We start from the raw sequence: 26,617 nt of genomic DNA, 5'->3' as shown, positions 1-26,617 counted from the left end.
AAAACTCAAGCTAGGACAAGGGAACTTGAGAACATTTAAAGAAAGCCTCTAGGAAGGATCTTCAAATAAATTCTGTTTTCCACAGAATAAAACAAAGACTACTCTATAAAAGTGCAGGCAAATAAAAGGCTCAATATAAGGAAGGCATTTTTAACAAATAAAACTGTCTGGAAACAGAATGAATGGGCTACCTCATAAAGCAGTGAGTTCTGCATCATGATAGATATTCAAGGAGAGAATGAGTAGCCACTTACTGTGTGTATTACAATCATCACCATCATCATCATCATCATCATCATCATACAGCATTTACATAGTGCTTTAGAGTTTACAAATATTAAACATTATCTCATTTTAGTTATTATTGTCATTTAAATATCATCTCATTTTATCCTTACAGCAACTCTGAAAGTTAAATGCTGTTGTCATTGTCCCCATTTTATAGATGGGAAGGTACAGAGTGACTTGCCCAAGGTCACATAACTGCTACGTGTCTGAAAGTAGGTTTCATTTCAGGTCTTCTTGACTTCAGGTCCAGCACCTTAACCACTGTGCCACATAGCTGACTCTCTTGGACATGGTTTTAATTTATTTTGGGGAGGAAGAGTGTCATTCCAACTATTTTAATTAAGAGTCCTTTGCAAGGCATTTAAACAACTAGTTTTATGAGGATGAACTCCCTTTTAGAGAGAAAATAAAAGGGGCAGGTAATTCTGGCGATGAATAGCCATCTTGATTTTTTGGCAGGAGCTGACTCCACTATTTTTTAATTGGTCTTGCCTTGTTTCATAATCTGGTATTTCTTTTTTTTCCTATGTTGAAAATCTCTCCTTGATATCTAGGTCTGAGAATTTCTTAAAGCATCACTGAGATGCTTTGAAATTTTTACACCTGAGAAGTCAACCTTGGTAGAGGTGTCAATGACAAATTTCCAATGGGTCCTTTGTAGAGAGACACATTTGGGCAGAGATCCAAAGAAAAGTAGCAAGCCCTTAGCCAATTGCTCCAGGAAAACTACTTATTTGCCTCTGTGTCAGGCAGTAACAATAATGCAAAATATCCTTGGAGTGATGCTGGTTTGTAGCCTCCTTATATGCTGGTTGAAGAGCTTTTTGCCATGACTGAGGGGCAGAAGGGGGTTCTAAACACAATACATCCAAGTCTCATTGGAATCAACCTCATTTTACACTCTCTCTCTCTCTCTCTCTCTCTCTCTCTCTCTCTCTCTCTCTCTCTCTCTCTCTCTCTCTGTCTCTCCTCCTCCCTCCTCTTTTTCTTTTTTTTTGCCAACCATCTTGACAGAAGAGGAATCAGTTATGGTTTCATACATCAAGTAGGAAGCTGAAGTAGAAGACCTCTAAGGAACTTCTTAGGTCTGGAAGTCTATAATTCTAAGTCACTTCAGGTCACTTTGATGAAATCCTCTGTTTTTCATCCTTCATTCTTGGAGGGACCAATGACATCAGGAAGTTGATGCCTTGATTCGCAAATGAGTTGAAGCAGAGCTGTGCAAAGTCATCAGCCTCACTCTCTCCTCCAGAGTCATCAGTCCAGTGGCAAGACATAGACAGGACAACTAGTGATGGCCCCAGATGCAGTGGGAGACCTTGGCCTTTTTAAGCTAAGGTCTTTTCCAAGTCTCAATTTGCCTGAAGCAACCCCCATTCAGTAGCTAAACACTAGTTAAGAACTGAGGCAAAAGATGTCATAGGTTGCCTTCACAAAAGAAGCAATCTGGGAGGGGAAGACCCTCAGAGTTTCTGTCCAGAACAGAAACATTTGCTATTTACACTCACTCTGAGTCATCAAAACCCAAACAATAAGTTTGGGACCTATTATTGGTCAATCAGTGAAAGCCAGAATGAAATTGGGTTTAAAGGCATAGTCACGTAGCTCCATTTGAATCCCAATGGGCTTTATCAAAGCCTGGTTTTCCTGAGCTCTATTTGAAGCAATTATAAATGAGAGCTACATTAGACAAAAGAATTCATTGTCCCATTTTGGGGGGGAACAAAAATAAAAACAATGATAGAATAAATAATTAGGGAAGAAAAAAATCTAACCCCCATGTCCCAAGAAACTTTGAGAAGTATAAGTGATAAAACTTTATATTCCTTTGGAAAGGGGACCTAATATGTAAGGGTATGACTCTGCACATGGACAGATAAAGAAGAGAAGGAAGAAGAGGAGTCTCAATGTTCCTTGTGGAATTAAAGCCTCTAATGAATCTATTTTGAGTTCCCTCTTCTAAATACTTTCTGTCTAATTGCCTTGTAGATTTTGCCTCCTACCCACCCTTCTTCTGTTTTCTTTTGTGCCTGACTCTTGGAAGTATCAATTCCTGCAAAAGATAGAGTGAATGAAAGTGTTGTTCCACGGTAGAAAATTTCTTATGTCCCTGATTATCCATGTCCTCCACATGGTCATTTTCTTTACCATTTGCCATGAAGTCTCCTCTTTGGGGAAAATGTCCTCCTACCTATCTAGATATTGGTTGTTTCTAGGAGTTTTGATTTCCCCCTTCTCCTAAGGCAGCATTCTGATTCCCCTTCATCCTGAGGTAGAATGCTATCCTGAAAAGACTTTAGCCTAAAAGGGCTAGGGTCTCCCATTGCATCCTGGGACATCTCCAATTGTCCTGATGAATATCTGGCCACTGAACCCAGATGGCCCTGAGGAAGAACGTGAGGCTAGTGACCTTGCACAGCCCTCCCTCACTCAATTCAAAGTCAACTACAAGCCATGTCATCATCTCCCTTGATGTCATGGTCCTCTTTTCCATAGAGACACATCACTCAGAGGAAGTAGTCTTTCTGATACTTCTGATACCCATTATAAGTTCTCCCTCCTTTCCCTCCATGGGAGTGTTCTTCAATTAGACCCTATCCCACTATTAAATTGAGATTTCTCCCTTTCTTCCTCCACCATTGCTATCTTACCTTTTGCCACCTCACCTACTTTCCCATAAACCCTTTTTTTTGGCAGGGCAATTGGGGTTAACTGACTTGCCCAAGGTCACACAGCTAGTACGTGTCAAGTGTCTGAAGCCAGATTTGAACTCAGGTCCTCCTGATTCCATGGCCAGTGCTCTACTCATTGTGCCGCCTAGCTGCCCCGCGCATAATCCCTTTTCCTAAGAAACTACAGGAATCATTTTCCTTTCACTGTTCACCATGGACTTGATTGTGTGTATATCACATATTCCTCTCTATCTTCTTGCTCTTCTCTCTCATTTTATGTGCCTTCCAATTCTGCAGTTTAGTTTAAAAAAAAGCACATTAATTCACCTGTAGGCAAAGTGTTGCAATGTTTAGTCTATGCTTTTTCAGACCTGTTCCTATATGATCACAGCTAGTTAAATTATGCTTTCTTTTGTATCTCCCTGTATATTTTTAGAAAGAAATCTCTAAATGATCTGACTGTTGTTATTTTTTTGTTATTTTATCTTCCTCTTTCCAGTTATTTTCCCTTTTTTGTGGTGATTTATTTCTGTGTTTTCCTTAATAGCTGCATTTATCTACCTTCCTTGTGTTTTTGTTGCCTGGGGTGTTTGCAAGGTGAGTAATCTGCCCAGATATTTTTTCCCCTGTAGGATGTTTGAAATGGTTCTGTCTCTCTCTCCCTCTCTCTCTCTCTCTCTCTCTCTCTCTCTCTCTCTCTCTCTCTCTCTCTCCATATATATATATATATATATATATATATATATATATATATATATATATACATATATATACACATATATGTATGTATATGTAATTTTCATTGATGATTAGATTCTATATTACAGGATATATATTTTTGGTTTGAATCTTGAGCTCCTTTGCTCCCTGAACATATTATTTTATTCCCTTCAGTCATTTCTGGTAAGTACAGAATATCTCAAGTCATTCTAATTTTCTTTCTTTTATATTTGAAAGCCTTTCTCCTGTGGTTCATAGAATTTGTTATTTGTTGATGGAATTGTACCATGAGATATTTGTTTTTGTTTTTACTTTTTTCTAGAGGTATTTTGTAGATTCTTTCAATTAGCAGGGGGATTTTGTGTTCAGAGGTTATGAGCAGCTTTTTCATATTATTTCTAGCATTGTAGCATTAAGGCTTTTTAAAATTTTTCATGTTTTTCTGGAAGACCTATAATTTTTAAGTTGTCTCCATTCACTCTACCTTTGAGCACAAGGTTTGCTTATAATGAGATCATGTTTTCTTTTACTACAATTGATTCTTTGCTTCTTTTTTCCCAGATTGTCCTTCATATTGCCCAATCAGTTGTTTTTTTTTTCTTTTGTTTTCTTAGAAAAACTTTCCATTACATTATGGATTCAAGATTTTCTGTGTCAATTATTTCTGGTGAAAAGGCTATAAATTCTGTTTTTATGATTCTTTATTTGATCTTGAACCACTCAAGAACATAATTCCATGCTCTCTTTGGAATACACAACGTCCTCTGCCTCATCAAGAAATGGCTCAATTTCCTTTTTCTTGAAATATTTGCTCAGAGATGTTTGAACTCATTCAGATAACCTGGTGGACATCTCCCCTTCCATTTTCATATCTCCCCTGTTGATTTATCTGTGTTTCACATTTTTAAAGCTGTATTCTTCCTCCTAATAGCCTTCATGATTTGGCAACATGTTTTCTTTGCATTTCTTTATTGCTCACTTTCTGCCCCCTTCCTTTTTTGATGACATATCCCCAGATGATATATTGTCAAAGCTGTTTTAGCTTCTTTACACACTGGGAAATTACTTTTCACCAATCTCAGTCCCTGCCCAATTGATTTCTAAGAGATATAGAACTGGTGAACTGGATGGCAGTCACCTTTCTCTAATGTCTGGTATAGCCACACACACACACACACACACACACACACACACACACACACACACAGTGATGCCTGCCCTGGTACCTTTCTTCTTTTGTTCTATAACTGAATGCTATTCTATCAGTAAGTTGCTTTTCCAAGAAAAGTATGCCTCTATCTTATACCTATGCAGGAGGGAAGTATTGGAATTGAATTCTGTCATGTGTTATTACAGAATGGTGGGGTGGATACAAGAGCAGGGTGTATCAACAGATACTATAGTAGCTACAAGGAAATTGCTGAGTTGATCCCAGAGCATAAACCTTTGGATTTGGTTCTTCTGCCCTGACAGAGTATGAGGAGTCATAGGGGAAGAAGGGCTGATTAAGTATGTAAGAAATTAAGGATTAGCTTTCTCTGGTATTATTTAATCAGGCTTTGACTTTGCCAGAAATTTTGGTATCTTGGCCTATTGCAGATAGCTGCAATTACTTTACCAATTCATCATTCAAAATTCAAAATTCATAATTTGAGAGGGCATGAGATCAGAAAAAAATATCTAGTTCTTCCTCTTGCCAATCATGTCACCTGGACCATAAATGTACTTCCTGAACCATGGCATCCAGAACTGAATATAATACTTCATATAAGGTCTGATGATGGCAAAATACAGTGGGGTTATCTTGGAAGCTATGCCTCTGTTGACAAGACTAAATTGGATTTTTTGGTGGCCACATCACACTGCTAACTCAGATTGAGTTTTTGGTCCACTTAAATTCTAAGATCTTTTTTTTTTATTCATGGAAGATCAAAGGGTCATAGATTTAGAATTCTATATCCTAATTTCTGGATTGATACAGTAGTTTGTAGAGTGCTGAAGAATATATTTACGATTCTCTTTTTCTTCTTATCCTACTAGCTTACAGTGAGAGGCTTTAAAGTCAGCATGGGTAATGGCTGAGAGGACTTACATGCCCTGACAATTGACGAAGGTGCAATTCACAAAATGGGTGCTAAAAGTATATTCTCCTTGATTCTTCATTCTTGTTATTTATTTGGAATTCTATTTGAAATAAATGTATGTTGGCGGTACTTTGTTGTCAACTGATGAACACTGGCTGCTCAAGAGGATTCAGAGGGGAAAACTGGCATTAATGAACAGCTGTTGTAACGATGAGAGACAAATGAATTCAAGGAACCTGAAAGTGGTAGTAGACACTTCATGTACATATTAGAGCTCTCCTCTTGGACTCCTCAAAGTCAAGGATCATGTCTTATTTATCTTCATGTCAGCCCACAGGGCCTCTGTTTGAAGACCTACAGTGAAGGAGCCCCACCCCATCTTCCTTCACACTTGATCACCTCTAATTTGGGGGGAAGTTTTCTTTATCTGAAACTGAAAAAAATCCAATTTATTTACTCTGAAACTTCCACTTATTTCTCCTATTTTGCCCCTTGGGTCCAACCACAGAGATCAAGTCTCATGTTACATTTGCACATGACGAGCCTGTAAATAACAGAAAATAGCCAGCATGTTTTTCTCCTCAACTCTTTTCTTCTCCAAACAAACATTTTCAGTTAATTCAATTGTTCTTCATGTGCCATGGTGTCCAGTCCCCTCAGCAACCTCTGCTACAACTCTTCCACAGTTTTATGTACAGAGACTAAATCTAGTCTCATCCTATTCACAAAAGAGAAAACTAAGGGCCTGAAAATTTATGTGACTCACCAAAGAGTAATGTATCAAAATGATGCCTACCTGAAATGCATCTTGCCAGTTCCACTTCATCATGTGTGAATTAAGTATCAAAGCATCATGGGAGGAGAACAATGGACTTGAAGTCAGAAGAGACCAGGGTTCAATCTTGCTTCCAACACTTACTAGTAAGTGATCATGGCTAAATAACCAAATCTAACCTCAGTCTCATACGTATATAAGGGGGAAGGTACCGATAGTACTCATCTCATAGGGTTGTCATGATGAACAAATAAGTTAGTACAGGGAAAAGAGTTTGCAAATCATAAAAGTGTGGAATTCAACATTATCAAGATAGAAGTTATTATATTGGAGCCCACAGAAATCTGAGCCAGTACTCAGTGTCCATGTTTTACAGCTAGGATTTGTTCTGGCCTACATAAAATACTAGCTTTAGAGTTTCTAAAAGAATGACCTCTAATCACAAGTCTTTTCCTTCTATAGTACCTTTAAAGACAGTAGTAGTAGCAGCAGCAGCAGTAATAGTAGCTAGCATTTATATAGCACCTATTACATGCCAGGCACTACACTATGTACTTTACAAATATTATTTCATTTGTTTCTCACAACAACCCAGACAGGTGGGTGCTATTATTGACAAAGGTGGCCATTTTGGTTTGGAAGAAACAGTGGCAAACAAAGGTAAACAAGGTCACACAGCTAGTAAGTGGCTGAGGTTGGATATGCACTCAGGCCTACCTGACTCTGGGCCCACTGTTTTATCTGCTGTACCATCTACCTCCTTCTGACACTCATATATATATATACAAGATAAATCTTAAAATTCTAAAAGACCAAAAGCCCATTTTCTGTATCCTTTTTCATCAAAAATTATCAATCACCACACATTTGTTAAGTGTTTTCTAAGTGCCAGGCACCATGCTAAGCTCTGGAAATGCAAAGAAAAAAAAAATAAAATATTCCCACCTTCAAGTATTTTTATTCTAATAGGGTAACAACATGGACACATGCATATATACAGAATAGATAGAGTATAAATCCAAAGCAGATTTTGGAGGAGGTTCCCTAGCACCTAAGATAACCAAGAAAGATTTCTCAAAGAGAAATCTTCTTAAAGATGGTAATGCCTAACTTGAGTCTTGAAGGAAACTCAGGATCCCATTAGTAAGAAGGGAGTACATTCCAGACATGGAAGGTAGTCACTATAAAGACAGTAGATGTACTGTAATGTCTTTGAAAGAACAGGTGTCTCTTATAAAGTTTAATTTGATTTTGGGAGTCCCTCAGATGCTATTAAATTAGGAAGTGGCTTGAATTATAGCTTAATATTAATCCCAAGCTTGCTGGCACTCTTCCTGGGCACTTAGGAGGCCCTTGGCCAAACCAGAGGGATAAGAGGCTCAAATCTGTAATGAAACAATCCCCGAAACATTTGCTTAGATCTGGCCCTGCCTTTCTAATTTTCATACTTGATAAGTGAAAGCCACTAACAAAAGTATCTTGAGGTGGATATAATGCAAAATCCTATCACAGTTTCAGGACTGTGGATAATTCAGTTTTTTTGATACATGGCCAAATGAAGTGTGATCCTCAGATCTTTAGGAAAATTACTAAAGTGGACATCACATGACAAAGCAGGATATTGTCTGATCTCCATTTGTCTCTCATTAAGCTCTGGTAATTTAAGAAACTAGTTCACAATTGGACCAAATAATCTGAATATGAAATTGTGTCTCTACTTAAGCCCTTTTCTTCCTCCTTTCTCTAGCTCTTCCCTTTTATTCAACTCATTCCTTTGTGTTTTTTTTTCATGTCCTGTCCTAACCCTGAAATGAATTCTTGATTTTCGCCATCTTCAAAGTAGGACTTTCCTGTCTTACCGCCTGTTTTGGAAGGAGAAAAGGAATTTTTATGCCCATTCATTCTTGGAATGATCCCTCATTTCCCAATCTCTCTTCTTGCATATACATTACACTGAAGCATGGGGGCATGTCCTCTCTGCTTATTTTTTTTTCATTTTAAAATTGGGTTTCACATGCTACTCTCCATGCCAGCTGCTTAAAGAGATGGTGTGCAATCAACATACCAGAAATCTTTCTGGGGATCCCAACAACGGACAGAAAGAAATCAAACTCTTTCTAGTTTCCTGGGAGCTATATTACCCACTCACAGTGATAGTCAGTAAAGGCCTTTGTTTTCTTTCTGAGCTTTCTTCACATCCTCTTTGATCATCTCTGGTCTTTTTCTGTCTTTAGTTTATTTCATTTTGATAATGACTAGAACATATGGAAATAGAAGATTGAACGAGAATACAGAAGGCAAGTAAAATACACCTTCCCCAAAATCTAAAAAGATAATTGTATAACCCTCTTGAATCCAGAAATTAAAAGACTAGCTCCAGATTGAACCCTGAGACTCCTTGGGTCTCCAACTACTATTTACTTTTTCCTTCGGCTTGAGAACTGCTATTTACTAGTGAGCAGGACACATGGAAGAGGAAATTAAGCTTGTTCTCTTTGACTCCAAAGGATATAACTAAGAGCAATGCAAAAAGGAAGATTCAGGCTTGGTTTAAGAAAAAAAAACTTTCTGATAATTAGAGATATATTAAGGTGGAATAGACTGCTTCAGGATCTAGGAGTTTTCTCCCTCATTGGAGATATTTGAGCAAAGGTTGAATGACCACTTATAAGGTGTGTTGCAGAGGACATTGTTTTTGAGTAGAAGTTAGACTACATGGCCCTTAAGGTTCCTCACAACTCTGAAAATCTACATGTCAGTTGGTCTGTGAGGCTTCATTCCTGGTAGACTTGCAGGGAAGCCATGGATAATTCATCCTGAGCCATTGAATCTTTTATGGTAGTTCACTTCATAGAGATGGTATCTTATCCATATGGGCTTACCAGGCTTTGAATATGTCCTTTGGAAGTCTAAAGAATGTCACCTAACCAAAGAGCTTGCAAAAGAAGTCCATGTATTCACACTGGAAAATAAGCCTAAGTAAATTGACATTGTGCTTTCACTTGTATATTTAATAAAAGGTTGCCTTGAAAGAGCATGCATAACACTGTACTTTAGTGCTTCATTGGCCATTGGACAATGATCAAACATTTAGAGTACAAGTTTCTCCAAGTTAGCATTTGCCTCTCCAAGGAGAACCTATTATCCTTCCTTAATATCATCTGGTTTCATTTATAGTGAGAATGTTAGGAGATATGATTCACACGGCATCTTAAAGGAAAACTAACAGAATAGCAAAGACAACAATAGTAGGTGATAAAAATATCTCTCTTTCAGACTTCAAAAAGTTTAGTAGATAAATTTAAAAATTATCAAATCCAGTGGTTGCATAGGGATCTTTGGAAAAGTAAATATTTTTCAATATCATCAGCATCATTACAAAAAACTGGCCATGGGGTAGGGTACAAATAAATCTTGGGCAAGCTAAAGATTTCCATTACCTTTATATATGTTTCATAAGAAATTGCTTCTAGACTGCTCACAACCTCACTGTTCTAGACATTATTCTCTGCATTTTCTGTAGTAGTATGTTTACTATTTCTATAGCTATTTCATGCATATTTCATGATATATTACATATTTCTTTACCTATTGCATATGCCATTATATCTCCTGGAAAGAGACTACCTACTTATATTCAACAGTTTCATGTAAAGTGTTCAGACTTCAAACAAAAGAAGGAATCTCTACTGATATTAAAAGTCGCCAAATGCTTTTATTCACAGAGCACAGCACTAATTTCAAAAAGTCCAACACTACTTCCAAGTTTTCTTAATGTAATCTAAAGAAATGTAAAAGGCATTGATCTAACCACCCACTGAAAAGATATGTAAATGAAATATTTGCATTGCCCAGACTAAGACACACAATTAAATTATATGTTCATTAATTTATATACATGGAGTCATAGATCTATGGTTATAAGGGATCTCAGAGGTCATCTAGGCCAATTCCCATATTTTACAAAATAAGGAGACTTGGAAAAGTTAAATATCTTGCCTAAGGTCACACAAGTAATTTCAGGAGTGGAATTTGAACTGAGGCCTTCTGATAAAAGCCAATACTTCTTTCCCTTATGTCATGCTGCTGTGGATTAACAAGATTCTGGGCTCAGATTTGAATAAGAGGAGGAAATCAGGCTAGATTATATTTGGAAAATTGTGCAATGCTTTTAATGATACCAAATTTGCCACTGCTACAAAAGACCATTCATTCACGTTCACGAGATAATATTTGTTTTTAAGAAGGGATATTCTTAAAGTGCTTTGCAAACTTAAAAATGCTATATAAACATTAATTGTTGTTATATTCTCCTAGTGATGATACGGCTATGGATCAAAGAATATTAGAGTACCAAGAAAAATTAAACTTCTGAGAACTTTAAAAAGCAATATAAAAATATGTAATTGGTTTAAACAGGTTACAGAATATTCCCAATAAGATTTGTATGTGAAAAAGGCATAAAATACATTGTTAAGGTTATATAATGAGAAGTGTCCAAATATGGCTTGGGCTTTCTTGAGCAGTAGCCATTTCCCTTTCACTGAAAGATTTCAAATAGAGAATTGTTGAAGATGTGGTAGGAAGGCTTCTTGGTTAGATATAGGTTGGACTAATGACCTTTGATGGACCTTTTGGCTCTTAAACTCTGTGATATATATAACTGGAAATGCAAATAGGCTTACCATGTAATGAGAATGAGAGAAAATATAAAGCACTACACTGACACCCTAAATATTAAAATAGTGCAGGGGAATCTTCAATATGGTAGGTAAACACTTAACTACTCCATGAAAGATTGATGGACATCCATAGTTAAGAATTTCATAGGTGAAGGGACAGGTCATTAGTCATTTGTGACTTCTGTGGAAGGAGTACCCTGACTGATAAAATTGTGGATCCATCAAAGTAGCTAATTAAGTAAAATGATATTAACTTGTTTCTGAATGTGAGGTCAACTAAAAATACCACATCTTTTTAACAGGAAGGGCTCAAAAACTAGCTCTCTCTCTCTCTCATCTTGTAACTTGTATATTTGATTTTAAAAAATTAAATCAAGGACTTCTTCCCTATTAAAATACAACTTGTTGATTTTTTCTTACAATTGAGTCTGTTGAGATCATTTTGAACCTTGATTCTATCATGCATCATGTCATATATTCCTATTAATTTTTTCTCATTCATTCATTCAATATGGACTTTTAATCATTTATAGTATATAGAGCATGAATAGAAACAAAAACAATGACTAGGAAGATGGGACTGGCCATCCAGTCCCATCTTGGAAAGTGCCCAACCTTTTCAATGATTTCAAACTATCTTCCTGGATGGATAGTTAGCCTTTTTTTCAAAGCAGAGGAAGAAAAAAAGACTCTTGACTAATTCTTTGTGTTTCAAGGTCCATAGACAATGGGCCATAGATTGAGAATAGGGGGAAAAAGGTTATCTAGGGATAAGGCAAGCTTCAGCTTAATGAGAAATTCCTTCTCCTGGGCAAAATCTACAAACATTTTTAAGTTTTATCCTGCCAATGTATTACACATACTTGCCTTGGCCCTGTGTTACCCTTGCATACCATACATATGTAAACAACCAAGTACCTTTGACTCCATCTCCACCTGCATGTCCTGTTGGCATATCACATTCCACAAATCTGAAATGGAACTCACCATTTTCAGGCTTTGATCACCTGTGTAATTTGGGAAGCATTGTAGGACTGTGTCTATAACATGCACACATCACCATGATACTGCAGTACTGGTGATGACTGATGCCTTTGCTAGCTGGAAGAAGAGGCTGGCAATACACTAATATGGTGCAGCTTTTGTTGGCAAACATCTTCCCCAGGAAGTGAATATAGCCAAAGCCTCCACAAGAAGGGAGCATGGTGCAATGGGGAAAAACAAAACAAAACAAAACCTGCTTTTGATATCAGACAACGTAAGTTCAAATCCCACCACTGATAAAAAGTAGCTGTGTGACTTCAGGCAGGTCAATTAATTGCCCTGGGCCTCAGTTTCCTTATGAATAAAAAGAGTAGCTTTGGCCATATGACCTCTAAGTTTTCTCTAGCTCTGGATCCATGATCCCATGAATAGTGGAAGGAGAGAGGAGGGAGCCTGAGATGAACCAGGATTATTACTCATTTTCGTGTCTCTCCATGAGAATCCACCACTCCAGGCAAACTAGTCTAGTCATTACACTTTGACAATATTTTAGGCTTTACTGCCTCCCATCTTTTGACCACTCTATACCTCTTCTTGGTGTGTCTTTTCTTCTCTATACCTATAGAAATCCCATCCATTCTTCAATATCCAATATAAATTTCACCAGTGATAATAGCACCCATCCTATACACACTGTGCTAAGATTGAGGTAACCTGCCTAAGTCATTGCCTTCTATCCCAATACCCTCCTCCTGTCACTAACCACCTCTTTCCATCTTCCTGTGCTTTTATCCTATATCACTGCGTTGCCAACACACAAAATCTGAAGAAGTACTTAGAAAAAAAAAGTGTACCGAGGGAAGGGTATACTAATGGAATGGAATGGAAGGATAATAATGGAATGGAATGTGAGACAATGAGACAAATAGTATACTTGAAATCCTAGGCCTGCCATTTACTGGCTATGTGACTTTGGATAAATCACTTAACCTCTCTGATCTTCAGGTTCCTTGTCTCCAAAGCAGGGAAAATAATATTTGTATTACCTATTACTTCATGGGGTAGTTGTAAGAAAAGCAATTAATCTTTTTAAGTGTTATGCAAATGTTAACTATTAACATGGTCTGCTTTTCTCACTTGCCAACTACCTCATCATGGTAGCAACATTGGAGGCAGAATCTAGACAATTAATAGCATGCTTTTTGTGCCCCACCAAGAGCCAAATCACCCAGAGCTAAGAACCCAGTAACACAAAATAGTGAAGAAGCCAAAGTTTAATTGTGCATTTTAAGCATCCTTTTAGTACTTCCTATTTAGCATCCCCTTCCCAGGCAAAAATAGTTCTCATTCTAGCTCATGGCTAGCCAGACCCAACTACCCTCTCAGTGATGACTATAAGCTGGGAAATTTCCCTGAATCTTTTTTTACCTCATCAAAACTTATTTGTCCTGTGTGTGTTCTATTCCTATAAGCCTCTCTGGACTCATTATCTGATAAGCTAATTCATAATAAAGTATTAAGGATAATAATGGCTGGATGTGTCTTCCTTTCCAAATAATGTTTTTCCAGGTACCTTCAGTCACGAAATTGCTGAGTCCTAGAACTGGAAGGTACTTAAGAAGTCATCCAGCCCAACTCCTTGTCCATTACATACATTCCCTTTGCAACATCCCTGACAAGTGGGGTTATCCAGACCCTACTTGAACATTTCCAGGAATAAAGAACGCCTCTCACAAGACATCTCTAATAATTAGGTAGTTATTTCCTACATTAAGGCAAAATCTATTTCGCTAATGTCCACCTATGCTGCTAGTTCTCTTTTCTGGAGCTATGCAGAAGTCTATTCTCTCTTCTACAACTAATGAATTAATCAACAAACATTTATCAAGGGCCTGTGCAGTGCTAGGACTAGTAATACAAAGGCCAAAATGAAACAATCTCTGCTCTTAAGGAGCTTACTATATTCTGTTGGACACAAGTTAGCCTTTCAAATATTTAATGACAACTATAGTCTTCTTTTGGGGGTCCAAGGTCTTAACTCAAAGGAGTAACAAATACAACAATTCTGACACTATGGTAAGGCCAATATTTGGGAATATAGGCCCATTCCATGCTTCTCAATTCTTACCAAAGAGGTGTAGTCGTGGCTTCTGTTTTTATAGGAGGACCCTGCATTTAGCTTTGTTCCAGTCCCATACACCTTCCTTGGAGTTTAATTAATGACCTACCTCTTTTATACTCTATACCCTCCTCTTCTGGTAAGTACTAGGGCAGCCAAATCCTCAAAAACAGACATGCCTTAATCAACCATACCACTATATAAATAAGCAATTCTAGTCTCCGCAGCAAGATGAGGAGCTGAGGAGATTAAGCGGGGCCATTCTGTCACTCTGGGGCCACGTGTCTATTGCTGCTATCTACGTACCTTAAAAAAAGGCCAGAGGAAAATACAATTTTGTTGTTGTCAATAAGAAAGCATTACCTCCCCTTTCTTCCTGGTCAAAGCAGCAGAATGGGATCCTGCCCTAACTGTAAGTCAAGTTTATCTCTTTTTTAATTAATATATTTTTTGTTTCATTAAATATTTCCCAATTACATTTTTTAAAAAGTTGAATTCCAAATTCTCTCCCTTCCTTCTTCCCAACCCTTGAAAAAGTAAGCAATATGATATCGATTGTAAATGTGGTCATGTAAGACATGTTTCCACATTAGCCATTTTGCAAAAGAAACTACACACCCACACCCACACACACACACACACACACACACACACACCCCAACAACAACAACAAATAAAAACAAAGAAAGGGGGGAAAGTAAGCTTCAATCTATACTCAGAGTTCATTAGTTCTCTTTCTGGAGAGGGATAACATTTTTTCATCATGGTTCCTTTGGAATTGTCTTGGGTCATTGTTTTTAGTTGAGTACATCTTGAACAAGTGGCATGTTGAGTCAAGAGTACATGGGACAGGAAACTTGTGTTTGAACCCTGGCTCTGCTAGTTACTAGCTACGTGACAGTGGGCAGGTCACTTCATACATGCTGTACCTAAATTACCTAATCTGTAAAATAAGGATAGTGATGCATGTTCTCTAGGGAATAAGGAAATAAGCATTTTATAAGCATGTACTCTGTGCCAGACACTGTTAAACACTTTACAAATATTGTCTCATCTTATCCTCACAACGACCTGGGGAGGTAGGTTCTATTATAATCCTCATTTTTATGGTTGAGGATACTGAGGCAGAAAGAAGTTAAGCCAGAGTCACACAGCTAGTGTTGGAGGTTGGGTTTGAACTTGGGTCTTTCTAACTTCAGGTCCAGTGCTCTATGAACTATGGCACCATCTAGCTGCCTCCCTAACCTCAAGATCATAGACTTTGAGTGAGAAGGCCATCTATCTCATGGAACCCAGTCATTTGACAGATGACGGTACTGTGCCTCAGAGAGGAGAGATGCTTCCTTCAAGGTCACCCAGGTAGCACTGGGATTTGAACTCATTTCAAAGCCAGCACTCTTTTCACTGCATCATGCTACCTCAGGGCCATGTTGTGAGTCTGTCAGAAAACATTTATTAAGCGCCTACAATGTGCTTTAAAATTATTATCTCATTTGAGGAAACTAGTTTTTTATCACATTTAGAAAGCGCAGAAAGTAAATTAGGGTAATCCATTAAAGAGAGAGAGAGGAGGGGAGGGAGGGAAGGAGGGGGAGAGAGAGAAAGAGAGAGAAAGACAAAGAGACAGAAACAGAGCGACACAGTGAGAAGAGAGAATGAAAATCGAATACAAAAAGAGGCAAAAGACATGGTCTCTTCCCTCAAAGATCCCAAATTCTGATCAACGATAGCATTTTGTAAATTTTAAACTTCCATAGAAATATGAGTTTGTATGTTTATCAATTTAGAGCTGAAAGGCTATCTTGGCCAAAGATTCTTAACTAGGGGCCCATCAACTTTTATATTCATATATATACATATATATGCACATATACACACACACATATATGTGTATATATATTCATATATTTTATGTATTATGAATATGTTGATAGATAATATTTCAATATCCATTGGTCCCTTTGTAGTCCTACAGCCCAGGCATTTTGTAAGAAAGTAACTAAAGCCCAGAGAAGTTAAAGGAACTACCTAAGATTAGGCAGGAAGTGAGCGACAGAGGCAGAATTTGAACCAAGGTCCTGTGAGCCCCCAACTTTTCCCTGTTCTGGGTGACCAGCTGTTGTGATAATTTATTTTGGCTGGAAATGGGGAAGGGGAAAGAGAGGAGATATGTTTCTGAGACTTTTAGATGAAGAGGGACTAGTCTTCTATCACACAATCTATAAACATTATAAGTGCCTATGATGTGCCAGGCACTCTGCTAGGTACTTACTCAATCCTGATTGTCAGAGGCTCTGCTGCTCTATCACAATTTTGTTGAGTAGGGAATGATTTAAAAAGAAAAGGGGGACGGGGAGAGAAAAACAAGTTATGGCAGCTGTGGAAATAGTTACTAACCACTCACCTCGAAGAGTGTGCCAGATGAGTAGGAATGAATGCCGGTGTTACTTGTTTTCTGACCTGGGGATCTACTGGGGCTGTGAGAGGGGAAGTGGACTAAGAAAGGAAAGAGGGAAATGGAGACAAGCGAGGGGGGTGGACCACCCCGTCCTTTGGACCAGTAAGATTCCCTGGCCCATTTGCAAAGCGTGCAAGGTGCCCTTGTTCCCTCTGGCTCCCTTAGCCGGGTGAAGGAAGCGTGAAGAAGAGAGTCACTGGCTTCCAGAGTTCACTCTTGTTTACCCATCTAAAGATGGAGAGATTGAGAGGTTTCCCTGCTACTCGTTTTTCACTTTTTCTACCTCATCCCTCTTCCCTCTCCGCCCTCTCCTACCCCTTTACGCTTATTTTCCCCCTTGCATGTTTTTTTTGGCTTCAGGGAACTTTCAATGCTGACTTCAAACGAAACCTATAATGAAGTCTGGATGATGGTTAACAGACCCTCACACTGCAGGGCCCCAGCTGAGCTGTTCCCTTGGCCCAGCCGCCGGCAAGGATGGGTGAGTGGAGAGGAGAGCTAATCCTGAGAAACCAGGTACTGGTGGGGCCTCACCAGCAGCAAACGTCTCCACCTGCTCCCTTTTCCATCACACACATATAGAGACAGACACGCCCTTGTCAGTTTCCTACGGGAATGCCCCACTTTGAACACACAGCTGCAGAGACTTTAACTGTCTCTTACCTGTCTGCTTCTAAGCAGAAAATCTGGGCTTCTGCAGAGGATAGCAAGCCCTCTCTCTCAAATTACCGCCTCTAATACACCCAGCCCTCCCCAACTCGGAACATTGGCGAGAGGAGGCAGACCACGAAAGGGATGCAGAGAGGGACTGAGAGAGACAGACAGTGAGTCACTCTGACACACACAGAGACAGAGGCCCTAACACATAACTCTAGAAAACAAATGCACCCGACACCCATTGTCTGCCTCACAGCTTGGACTGAGACAGAGTGATTGATGGTCCGGTTAAGCCTTGCTTAGTCACTTGTTTTTATTTTATGATGTTTCCCCCCATTATAATGAAGAGGACAGAGACGCAGAAGCCAACATAGAAAGGCAAACATCTAATTGCAGAGCTGGTCCCTGCTGAGTTTAGAGAAGGAAGAGGAGAGGAAGGCAAAAGAAGTAGGGCCAGAAGCAGGGAGATTCTTGTCTCTCTGTCATTGTCTTAAGGGAAAGAATAAGACCGTCTGGGAGGAATCTGAAACCGGGAAAAGTTCTGAGGGAAAAGCTCATTTTCCCTTGGGAGTCAAAGATTCTCCTTGTTCCGCTCCCAGAACTGACTTGTTCGGGGTCTTGGATCCCGTGATTCCATTTCCCTTAAGCATCCTAGTCTCTTGTCCCCAGTCCATGGTGGAACCTCCCAGGGTGGAGCTGCTTAGAACCCACCACCACCACCCCCACTCAGTAACTAGCCACATTGGCAGCTTGATGTAATTCTTCACAATTGGCCAGGTAGTCTGGCCATAATTCACATCTCCTGCGTGGCCTAAAGCCTGATAAATATTAGCCCCCTGACAGCATGCCCATCTGGATTACAGATGTTTGATGTTGTATTCTTTAGCTTATCTCATCCTCTTAGTTGCTTCCGGGATGGGAATTTTTGCGAAATTAATTTCTCTTTTGGCTCTTTACGACCTTTGAGGAGGACTTGGTGGAGGTGGGGGGAAGACTATTAAGTGTTATCTCTCATCAATACTATAGACATGTATATATACATATATTTGAGAGGTGGGGATGGCAAATGTGGGAGTTCATTTTCCTTAACCATGCATATTTGTCGCAAGGGCAGATGTGGAATGTAGGGAAAATACATTTCTGTTCATTGAAATAAGTTAAATTAAATTAGAAATAAATAGATCTCTATTATTTCTTAAAAATTGATATACAAGACATGTAAATGTTATCATCAAATGTATCCATGTATTAATCAATTAAGTATTAAGTGCCTACTATGTGCCAGGCACTGTTCTAGATGCTAGGGACACAAGTACAAAAAAAAGCAAACTCACTCCTTATAAAAATTGACATCCTAGTGAGGTATTCAACTTATAAAAATGTACAAACATCATCAACATAAAGGGAATAAATATAAATATATACAAAGTAATTAAATACAAGGTAGTTTGGGAGAGAGTGCATTTCACAACTAGATTCAGAGGGAATCTAGTCCAATCCCTACTAAAATAAGCATCTTTTTTGCTTAAATATGTCTACTCAGGGAACCCTCTGTACTTCTTGAGGCAACTTACTCCACTTTCAGATTGTTCTTAATTATTAGGAAGTCTTTCTTTCCATCTGTGCTTCCTTTTACCACTTGCTCCTAGCTTTACCACCACTTGTTCCTAGTTTCACCCTCCAGGGCCAGACAGGACCAACCTAAACCCAGTTCCCCTTGCCAGCCTTCAGGTTATTGAAGAGAGCTATCAGGACCCCCTAAATCTTTCCTCCTTTGGTCTAAATCCCTAATTCCTTCAACTGATCCTCTCTGTTTTGAAGCCCTTCAGACTCTGCTTGTCCTCCTCTGGTCTCCAGTCTATTATTTTTATTCCTAAAATGAGGCACATAAAAGTGAGTACAGCGTTCCAGATTCAGGTTGATCAGGGCAGAGTACAGTGCTACTGGATACTCTCTCTCAATGTAGTCCAATATCACATCAGATTTTTTGGCTGTTATAACAAACTGGTGACTCATAGTGACCTTCAAGTCCACTAAAGCCCCAAGGTCATTTTCAGATCAATTACTGACTAGCCACACCTCCCTTATATCTTTCACTTGAGATGCTGACCTTTTAAACCCAAGTGTTTTTTATTCATCAAGTTAAATTAAATTAGAATTAAATACATAAACCCTTGAAAGAGGTGATCTCTTTAAAATACATAAATTTACCTCTGTGTCATCAAATGTATCTATGTATCAATAACTACTGATTTACCTCTTTTAAATTTCATCTTCTTAGATTCAACCAATTCATCTTTCACAGATATAAAGTATAATAGCTAGAAGTTACATAGCACTTTAAACTTTGCAAAGTATTTTGCAACTATCTCATCTTATCCTAATGATAATCCAGGCAGGTAGGTGTATTCTCATTCTCATTTTACAGATAAAGAAACACAGAGATCAAGTGACTCATCCAAGATCACACAACTAGTGAATGTCTGAGACTGGTCTTCCTGATTATAAGTCTGGCACTCTGTCAACTTCAACACTTCTGCCTATTTATGAATCCAAATTGTAGTTATTGTCAACTATTCCTTTTTGTTCTCTCATTTGAGAAGTGTCTTTATCCAAGTCACTGACAAAAACATTCAACAACATAGGGTCAAGCATGAATCTCTGAGGTACCCCAAGCTGAAATCAAAGCATTAATTACTACTCTATAGATCTAACCCTTCCCATTCAGAAGCCAGACAAGTGCTATTATCTAGTCAATGTCTCTCCATCTTTCCTACAAGATGAGCACTCATTGGGTACTTTTCTGAATTCTAGGCCAACCACATCTGCAACATGCTTTAATGACCCTCGATAAAAGGAAATTAGGTTGCAGAAGTCTGACTTGGCTTTTTTGTTTGTTTGTTGGCTCATTTGTTTTATTTTCTTTTTCTTGCTGAAGATGGGACAGCACTTTGTGACCATCTCTTCCTTTTGTAGGTGTTCCAGAGATGGGGGTTTAGAGATGTAGAGATGTTAGATGTTACTTTCTCCAACCAACTCATTTAACAAATAAGGCAGAGAAATTAAGTCACTTCCCAAAATGAAAACAAGCAGTAAGTGGCAAAACCAGGATTTAAATCTGGTCCTGAGACTACAAATCTAGCACCTCATGCACTGTACCAAACTGCCTTCAACATCCCTTTAATAACACAGATTCAAGGTGAAGCTCACTGGCCTGCAGTCTGCAGATTCCATTTTCTCCCCATTTCAGAAAGATGGGATTGTTTATGCCATTTTCCAATCCCATCATAGGTCTCCCATTCCCCATGATTTTTCAGACAGTCTTGGTTCAGCAAATTCCTTCACTACCTCAGGATGTATTTTAAGTTATCCTGGTAATCTGGACTCATCAAGGACAGCTAAGAGCTCTCTAATTATACTGCTTTATTTCTTAAGTTATCAACTGCCTATTAGTGTGTTTATCCTATTATTCCAATTCAATGACTATTTTCCTTTGCAGAGAAATGTCAATATGTTAAGGGGCTTTGATTATGCAGGTGTGTGGGAATTCCTAACACCAACATAGATTGCAACCCATCAATGAGGAGAGTTCCATACCAATAGGCTTTGGGATTCAGATTACATAAAGCTTAGTAAATAAGTCTTAGAATGTTGCCTAAGAAGGGTTTGCTTGTGGCCATTTAGCTAGCCTAGCATCGGAGATGGAATCCAAAGGCAGGGTTTCCTTGATCTATATTTGGTGCTTTCTATACGTCTTGTTGCCACGAATTCATGGCAGAGAAAACAAAAGCCAAGTTATGCAGTGCTTCTTTCTCTCTGTTGCTAGTTATCATTAACCTACCCCTCCCCACAAACAATAGCCCCATTCCTTAGCTCTTACTCCTTGGGAAGACAGCATAACTAAAACCCGTTTTTATCACTATGGCTAAGCTCTGGCACTCCCAGAACTATTCTTGCAAGACTATGCCAACCTTTTACATTCACCCTCCGTTAACTATCCCTGCTTCCAACTTTCATCCACATCTTTTGAAAATCCTACTTGGTCAATTTGAAATTTGTCTTATAACTGGAATTCTAGGTAAATTGAAAGTTCTTATCAAGGAGGATAAGTGGTTGAATAACACAATATGTTCACTCACCCCACAAGTTATGAATTACTTGTGGCCCAAAACTGCAAGATCCCTATGAGTTGAAAGTATGGAGGGCAGAGCCAAGATGGCTGCTGGAAAGTAGGGACTTGCATGAGCTTCCCTGCCAGGTACCTCCAAACACCTATAAAAATGGCTCTGAACAAATTCTAGAACTGCAGAACCCACAAAATAGCAGTGGGAAGCAGGACTCCAGCCCAGGAAAAACTGAACGGTTGCAGAGTAAGGTCTATCGGATGGAACTGGGTAACAAAGTGGAGCAGAGCCCAGTGTGAGCTTCACCTGGACCAACCAGACTGGGAAGCAGGCAGAACAGGCCCTAGCACCCTAAATCCATGAGCTGTGGCAGTTACCAGACTTCTCAATCCACAAACACCAAAGACATCAGAGAAGGTTAGTAGTAAAAGCTGCTAGGACAGAGTAAAAGGAGTTCATGGTTCAGCCACCACCCCAGGAGGCAGCAAAGTTGATATGGCTCTGAGGCTGCTGACAGAGCTACAGCTGCAGTTGCTTCCAGCCCCAGGCCCACCTGGTGGGAGGAATTAAGTTGTGGATCTGAGCAGGAGTGCAGAGCCAGCTTAGATCTGAGTCTCAGTCCAGGTTGGCGGTTCTTGGAGAAGGAGGAGCGCTGGTGTGGCAGAGCTTGGTGTGTAGAAATAGCTCTGAAAACAACAGTGCAGCCCCTCAAGCTTGGAACAAAGTGCTCTCTACTCTACAAGCAGTCATACCACTATTAAAAACTCAAGGGTCAAGTAAGTTGGCTGGGAACATGGCCAGGTAGCAAAAACGGACTCAGATTCAGACTCAGACTTTGGAATCTTTTTTTGGTGACAAAGACCAAAACATACAGCCAGAAGAAGTCAACAAAGTCAAAGAGCCTACATCAAAAGCCTCCAAGAAAACATGCACTGGTCTCAGGCCATGGAAGAGCTCAAAAAGGATTTGGAAAAGCAATTTAGAGAAGTAGAAGAAAAATTGGGAAGAGAAATGAAAGTGATAAGAGAAAAACATGAAAAACAAGTCAATGACTGGTTAAAGGAGACCCAAAAAAAACTGAAGAAAATAACACCGTAAAAAATAGACTAACTCAAATAGCAAAAGAGCTCCAAAAAGCCAATGAGAAGAAGAATGCCTTGAAAGGCAGAATTAGTCAAATGGAAAAGGAGGTCCAAAATACCACTGAACAAAATACTACCTTAAAAATTAGATTGGAGCAACTGGAAGCTAGTGACTTTATGAGAAATCAAGATATTATAAAATATAAACAAAGGAATGAAAAAATGGAAGACAATGTGAAATATCTCATTGGAAAAACCACTGACCTGGAAAAAAGATCCAGGAGAGATAATTTAAAAATTATTGGACTACCTGAAAGCCATGATCAAAAAAGAGCCTAGATATCATCTTTCAAGAAATTATCAAGGAGAACTGCCCTGATATTCTAGAGACACAGGGCAAAATAGAAATTGAAAGAATCCATCAATCGCCTCCTCAAATAGATCCCAAAAAGAAATCTCCTAGGAATATTGTTGCCAAATTCCAGAAATCCCAGATCAAGGAGAAAATACTGCAAGCAGCCAGAAAGAAACAATTTGAATATTGTGGAAACACAACCAGGATAACACAAGATCTAGCAGCTTCTACATTAAGGGATTGAAGGACTTGGAATATGATATTCTGGAGGTCAATGGAGCTGGGATTAAAACCAAGAATCACCTACCCAGCAAAACTGAGTATCATACTCCAAGGCAAAATATGGATTTTCAATAAAATAGAGGACTTTCAAGCTTTCTCAGTGAAAAGACCAGAGCTGAATAGAAAATTTGACTTTCAAACACAAGAATCAAGAGAAGCATGAAAAGGTAAACAAGAAAGAGAAATCATAAGGGACTTATTAAGTTGAACTGTTTTGTTTAAATTCCTACATGGAAAGATGATGTGTATAATTCATGAGACTTCAGTATTAGGGTAGCTGAAGGGAATATACATACATACATATATACATATATATGTAGACAGAGGGCACGGGGTGAGTTGAATATGAAGAGATGATATCTAAAAAAATAAAATCAAATGAAGGGATGAGAGAGGAATATATTGAGAGAGGGAGAAAGGGACAGATAGGAAGGGGTAAATTATCTCACATAAAAGTGGCAAGAAAAAGCAGTTCTATAGGAAGGGAAGAGGGAGCAGGTGAGGGGGGAATGAGTGAATCTTGCTCTCATCAGATTTCACCTGAGGAGCAAATAACATACACACTCAATTGGGTATCTTACCCCACAGGAAAGAAGGAGGAAGGAGATAAAAAAAATGGGGATGGTAGAAGGGAGGGCAGATAGGGGGAGGAGGTAATCAAAAACAAACACTTTCAGAAAGGGACAGGGTCAAGAGAGAGAAAATTGAATAAAGGGGGATAGGATAGGAAGGAGCAAAATATAGTTAGTCTTTCATAACATGAGTATTGTGGAAGGGTTTCACGTAATAATACGCATGTGGCCTATGTTGAATTGCTTGCCTTCTTAGGGAGGGTGGGTGGGGAGGGAAGAGGGGAGAGAATTTGGAACTCAAAGTTTTAAAAACATGTTCAAAAAAAAGATATGTGGAATAGAAATTTATCTTGCCCTATAAGAACATTATGGACAAGGGGATGGAGGGGAGTTGGGTGACAGAAGGGAGGGATGACTGGGGAACAGGGCAACCAGAACATATGCCATCTTGGAGTCGGGGGAAGGGTAGAAATGGGAAGAAAATTTGTAATTCAAACTCTTGTGAAAATCAATGCTGAAAACTAAAAATATTAAATAAATTAAATAACATGTCACATAAGCTAGCAAGTGTCTGAGGCCAGATTTGAACTGTCTTCTTAAGCGCTCTATCAGTTGCACCACCTAGCTACTCTAGGAAAGCTAAAAGAGACTTTAGAGATCACCCCTCTCTTTTACAGATGGGGAAACTGATTCCTAGAGATGGAAAAATGGCTTCTCCAAAGGCACATGAATATAAATTAACCTTAAAGGACATTGAATCCAAACCCCTCATTTCCTCCAACAAAATCAACATTCATTCCACTATTATATGACTGGTGCACAAACATCCATAATTATCGAATTCCCAAGCAATCCCTAGAAATTGTTGTGACATATAATTTGTGTTAATTGATTAGTTTCAATATACACCTCTATTTAATAGCAAACAATTCACATTATGGGGCAGGAAATTTGGGCTTTATTTCTTTTTGTTTTGCTAGTGCACACATTTTTTAGGTCCTGGAATTCTAGAAAGGAAAATGCTACAGATTCAGTCTTGAGGCAGAAAGTACCCAAACCCCTCTTTCTTACCTCTTGGGTGAGTCAGGGTCAAAGCAGGTCTTCTGTACGTCAGTCACGTCGGGGTCACAGCAGTCGCCATCGTCAAAGTCATCCAACATGTTGTTGCACTCCATGTGGCAAACGCCATCCCTTCGATTCCATGAGTAGCAGCGTCCTTGAAGGCGGCAGTCACCCCCATCATAGCCAGTGAGTGGGTGCTCACACTCAGTGTCGCAGTGGTCATTGCCAATTTTGCTGGGCTCACAGTTCACCAGGACAGCCCGATAGCGCAAGGTGGAGTTACGCACTTCGCGGACGCTCAGTTGCCAGCTGATGTTGTACCGGCTGAAGGCTGCACTCAAAGCCTGATGCTGACGGGTGATTTGTTCGCTGCTGACAGTAGGATGCAGTCCATCATCATCACATATGTTCACCACTTGGTAACGGATCACCTTCTCACTCCTCAGTGGCCAGTGCCAATTGTACTGGGAGATCAACTCCACATTGTCACAGGCTGTTTGCCCACAGGGTGGAGGCATGAGAGGATACAAAATCTCAGGCTCAGGCTCTGGATCCTGGAGTATCTCAAGTCTTGGGAATTCCCCATCTTTAAAGGTTACCCATTGCTGTTCCATTGGAGCAAAAGTAGCACTGAGTGCCAAGGAAGCTAAGTCCCCATACCCACTTGGCTGCAGGAAACTCTGCTGGAGCTGTCTTTGTGGAAGTGCTGTGTTCCAGAGAGTCAGGGTGCCCATGTGCCCACGAAACTGGTGCCTGTCCTCTGAGCTGTCCCCACCCAGGATTAAAGAACGGCAAGATGCCATAAATGGGCTGTGCAAGGGGCCAGACTGACCCAGGCTACTGGCAACTTGAGCTCCATCCACATACAGAGCTATGCGGTGTCCATCATAAGTGGCCACTAAATGTGTCCATGTACCTGACAAGTAGCGGCTATGCCCAATCACGATTGTAGCCTTCTTCACACGGTCCGTGCGGAGAGAAAAGAAGAAACGAGCATCCTTCCTCCCATGATGCTCCACTGAGCGAATACCCAAGGCCCAGCCCTTGTCACTAACAGCATGGGAGCAGTTGTCAAACACACCTATGCAAGAAGAAAGGAAGAAAAGGGAAAAAGACAAAGGACAAAGAAAGAAAAGCAGAAAGGGAGAGAAAGCCCATGTAAATACAGTACAGGCAGGTTTTTCATGGTTTAAAAAATAAATAATACCAAATATCCCTCCTTTGATACCAGCCCACTGGACATGGACATCCCTCAACTTTATCTACCTGGTTTGACCACCACTATCACATTCCGAAGCCCCTAAAAATGAACCTGATTTGAGATTTAATGAAAAGAGCAGTGACTCTGAATCAAACAACCTAGGTTCAAATCCCATCTCTGACACTTGCTGGATAAGTCATTGGGATTCTCTTAGGCCTTATTTGCTTTGTCTAAAAAATGAAGAGGTTAAGGGGGCAGCTAGGTGGCGCAGTGAATAGAGCACTGACCCTGGAGTCAGGAGGACCTGAGTTCAAACCTGGCCTCAGAGACTTGACACACTTACTAGCGGTGTGACCTTGGGCAGGTCACTTAACCCCAATTGCCCTGCCTTCCCACCTCCAAAAAAAAATGAAGAGGTTAGACTTGATGCCTAAAGTCACTTCTAATTCTTCTAAATCTACGATTCTTAATCTTAATCTATCAGAAAAAATAACCAACAG

At 39.4% G+C, this 26,617-nt stretch overlaps 1 protein-coding gene across 1 annotated transcript in view; it reads right to left on the bottom strand.

The window, feature by feature from the left end:
• The window catches only part of PAPPA2 (pappalysin 2), a 393,032-nt gene that overhangs the window by 319,103 nt on the left and 47,312 nt on the right, over nucleotides 1–26,617 (bottom strand). Inside the window, exon 2 of the mRNA XM_036756565.1 lies at nucleotides 24,926–25,997. Coding sequence (XP_036612460.1) covers nucleotides 24,926–25,997 — 1,072 coding nt within the window. The remainder of the gene's footprint in view (nucleotides 1–24,925; nucleotides 25,998–26,617) is intronic.

Source organism: Trichosurus vulpecula, chromosome 4 (assembly GCF_011100635.1).
Source record: "Trichosurus vulpecula isolate mTriVul1 chromosome 4, mTriVul1.pri, whole genome shotgun sequence".
NCBI lineage: Eukaryota > Metazoa > Chordata > Mammalia > Diprotodontia > Phalangeridae > Trichosurus > Trichosurus vulpecula.
This window is presented reverse-complemented; position numbering and strand designations above follow the sequence as displayed.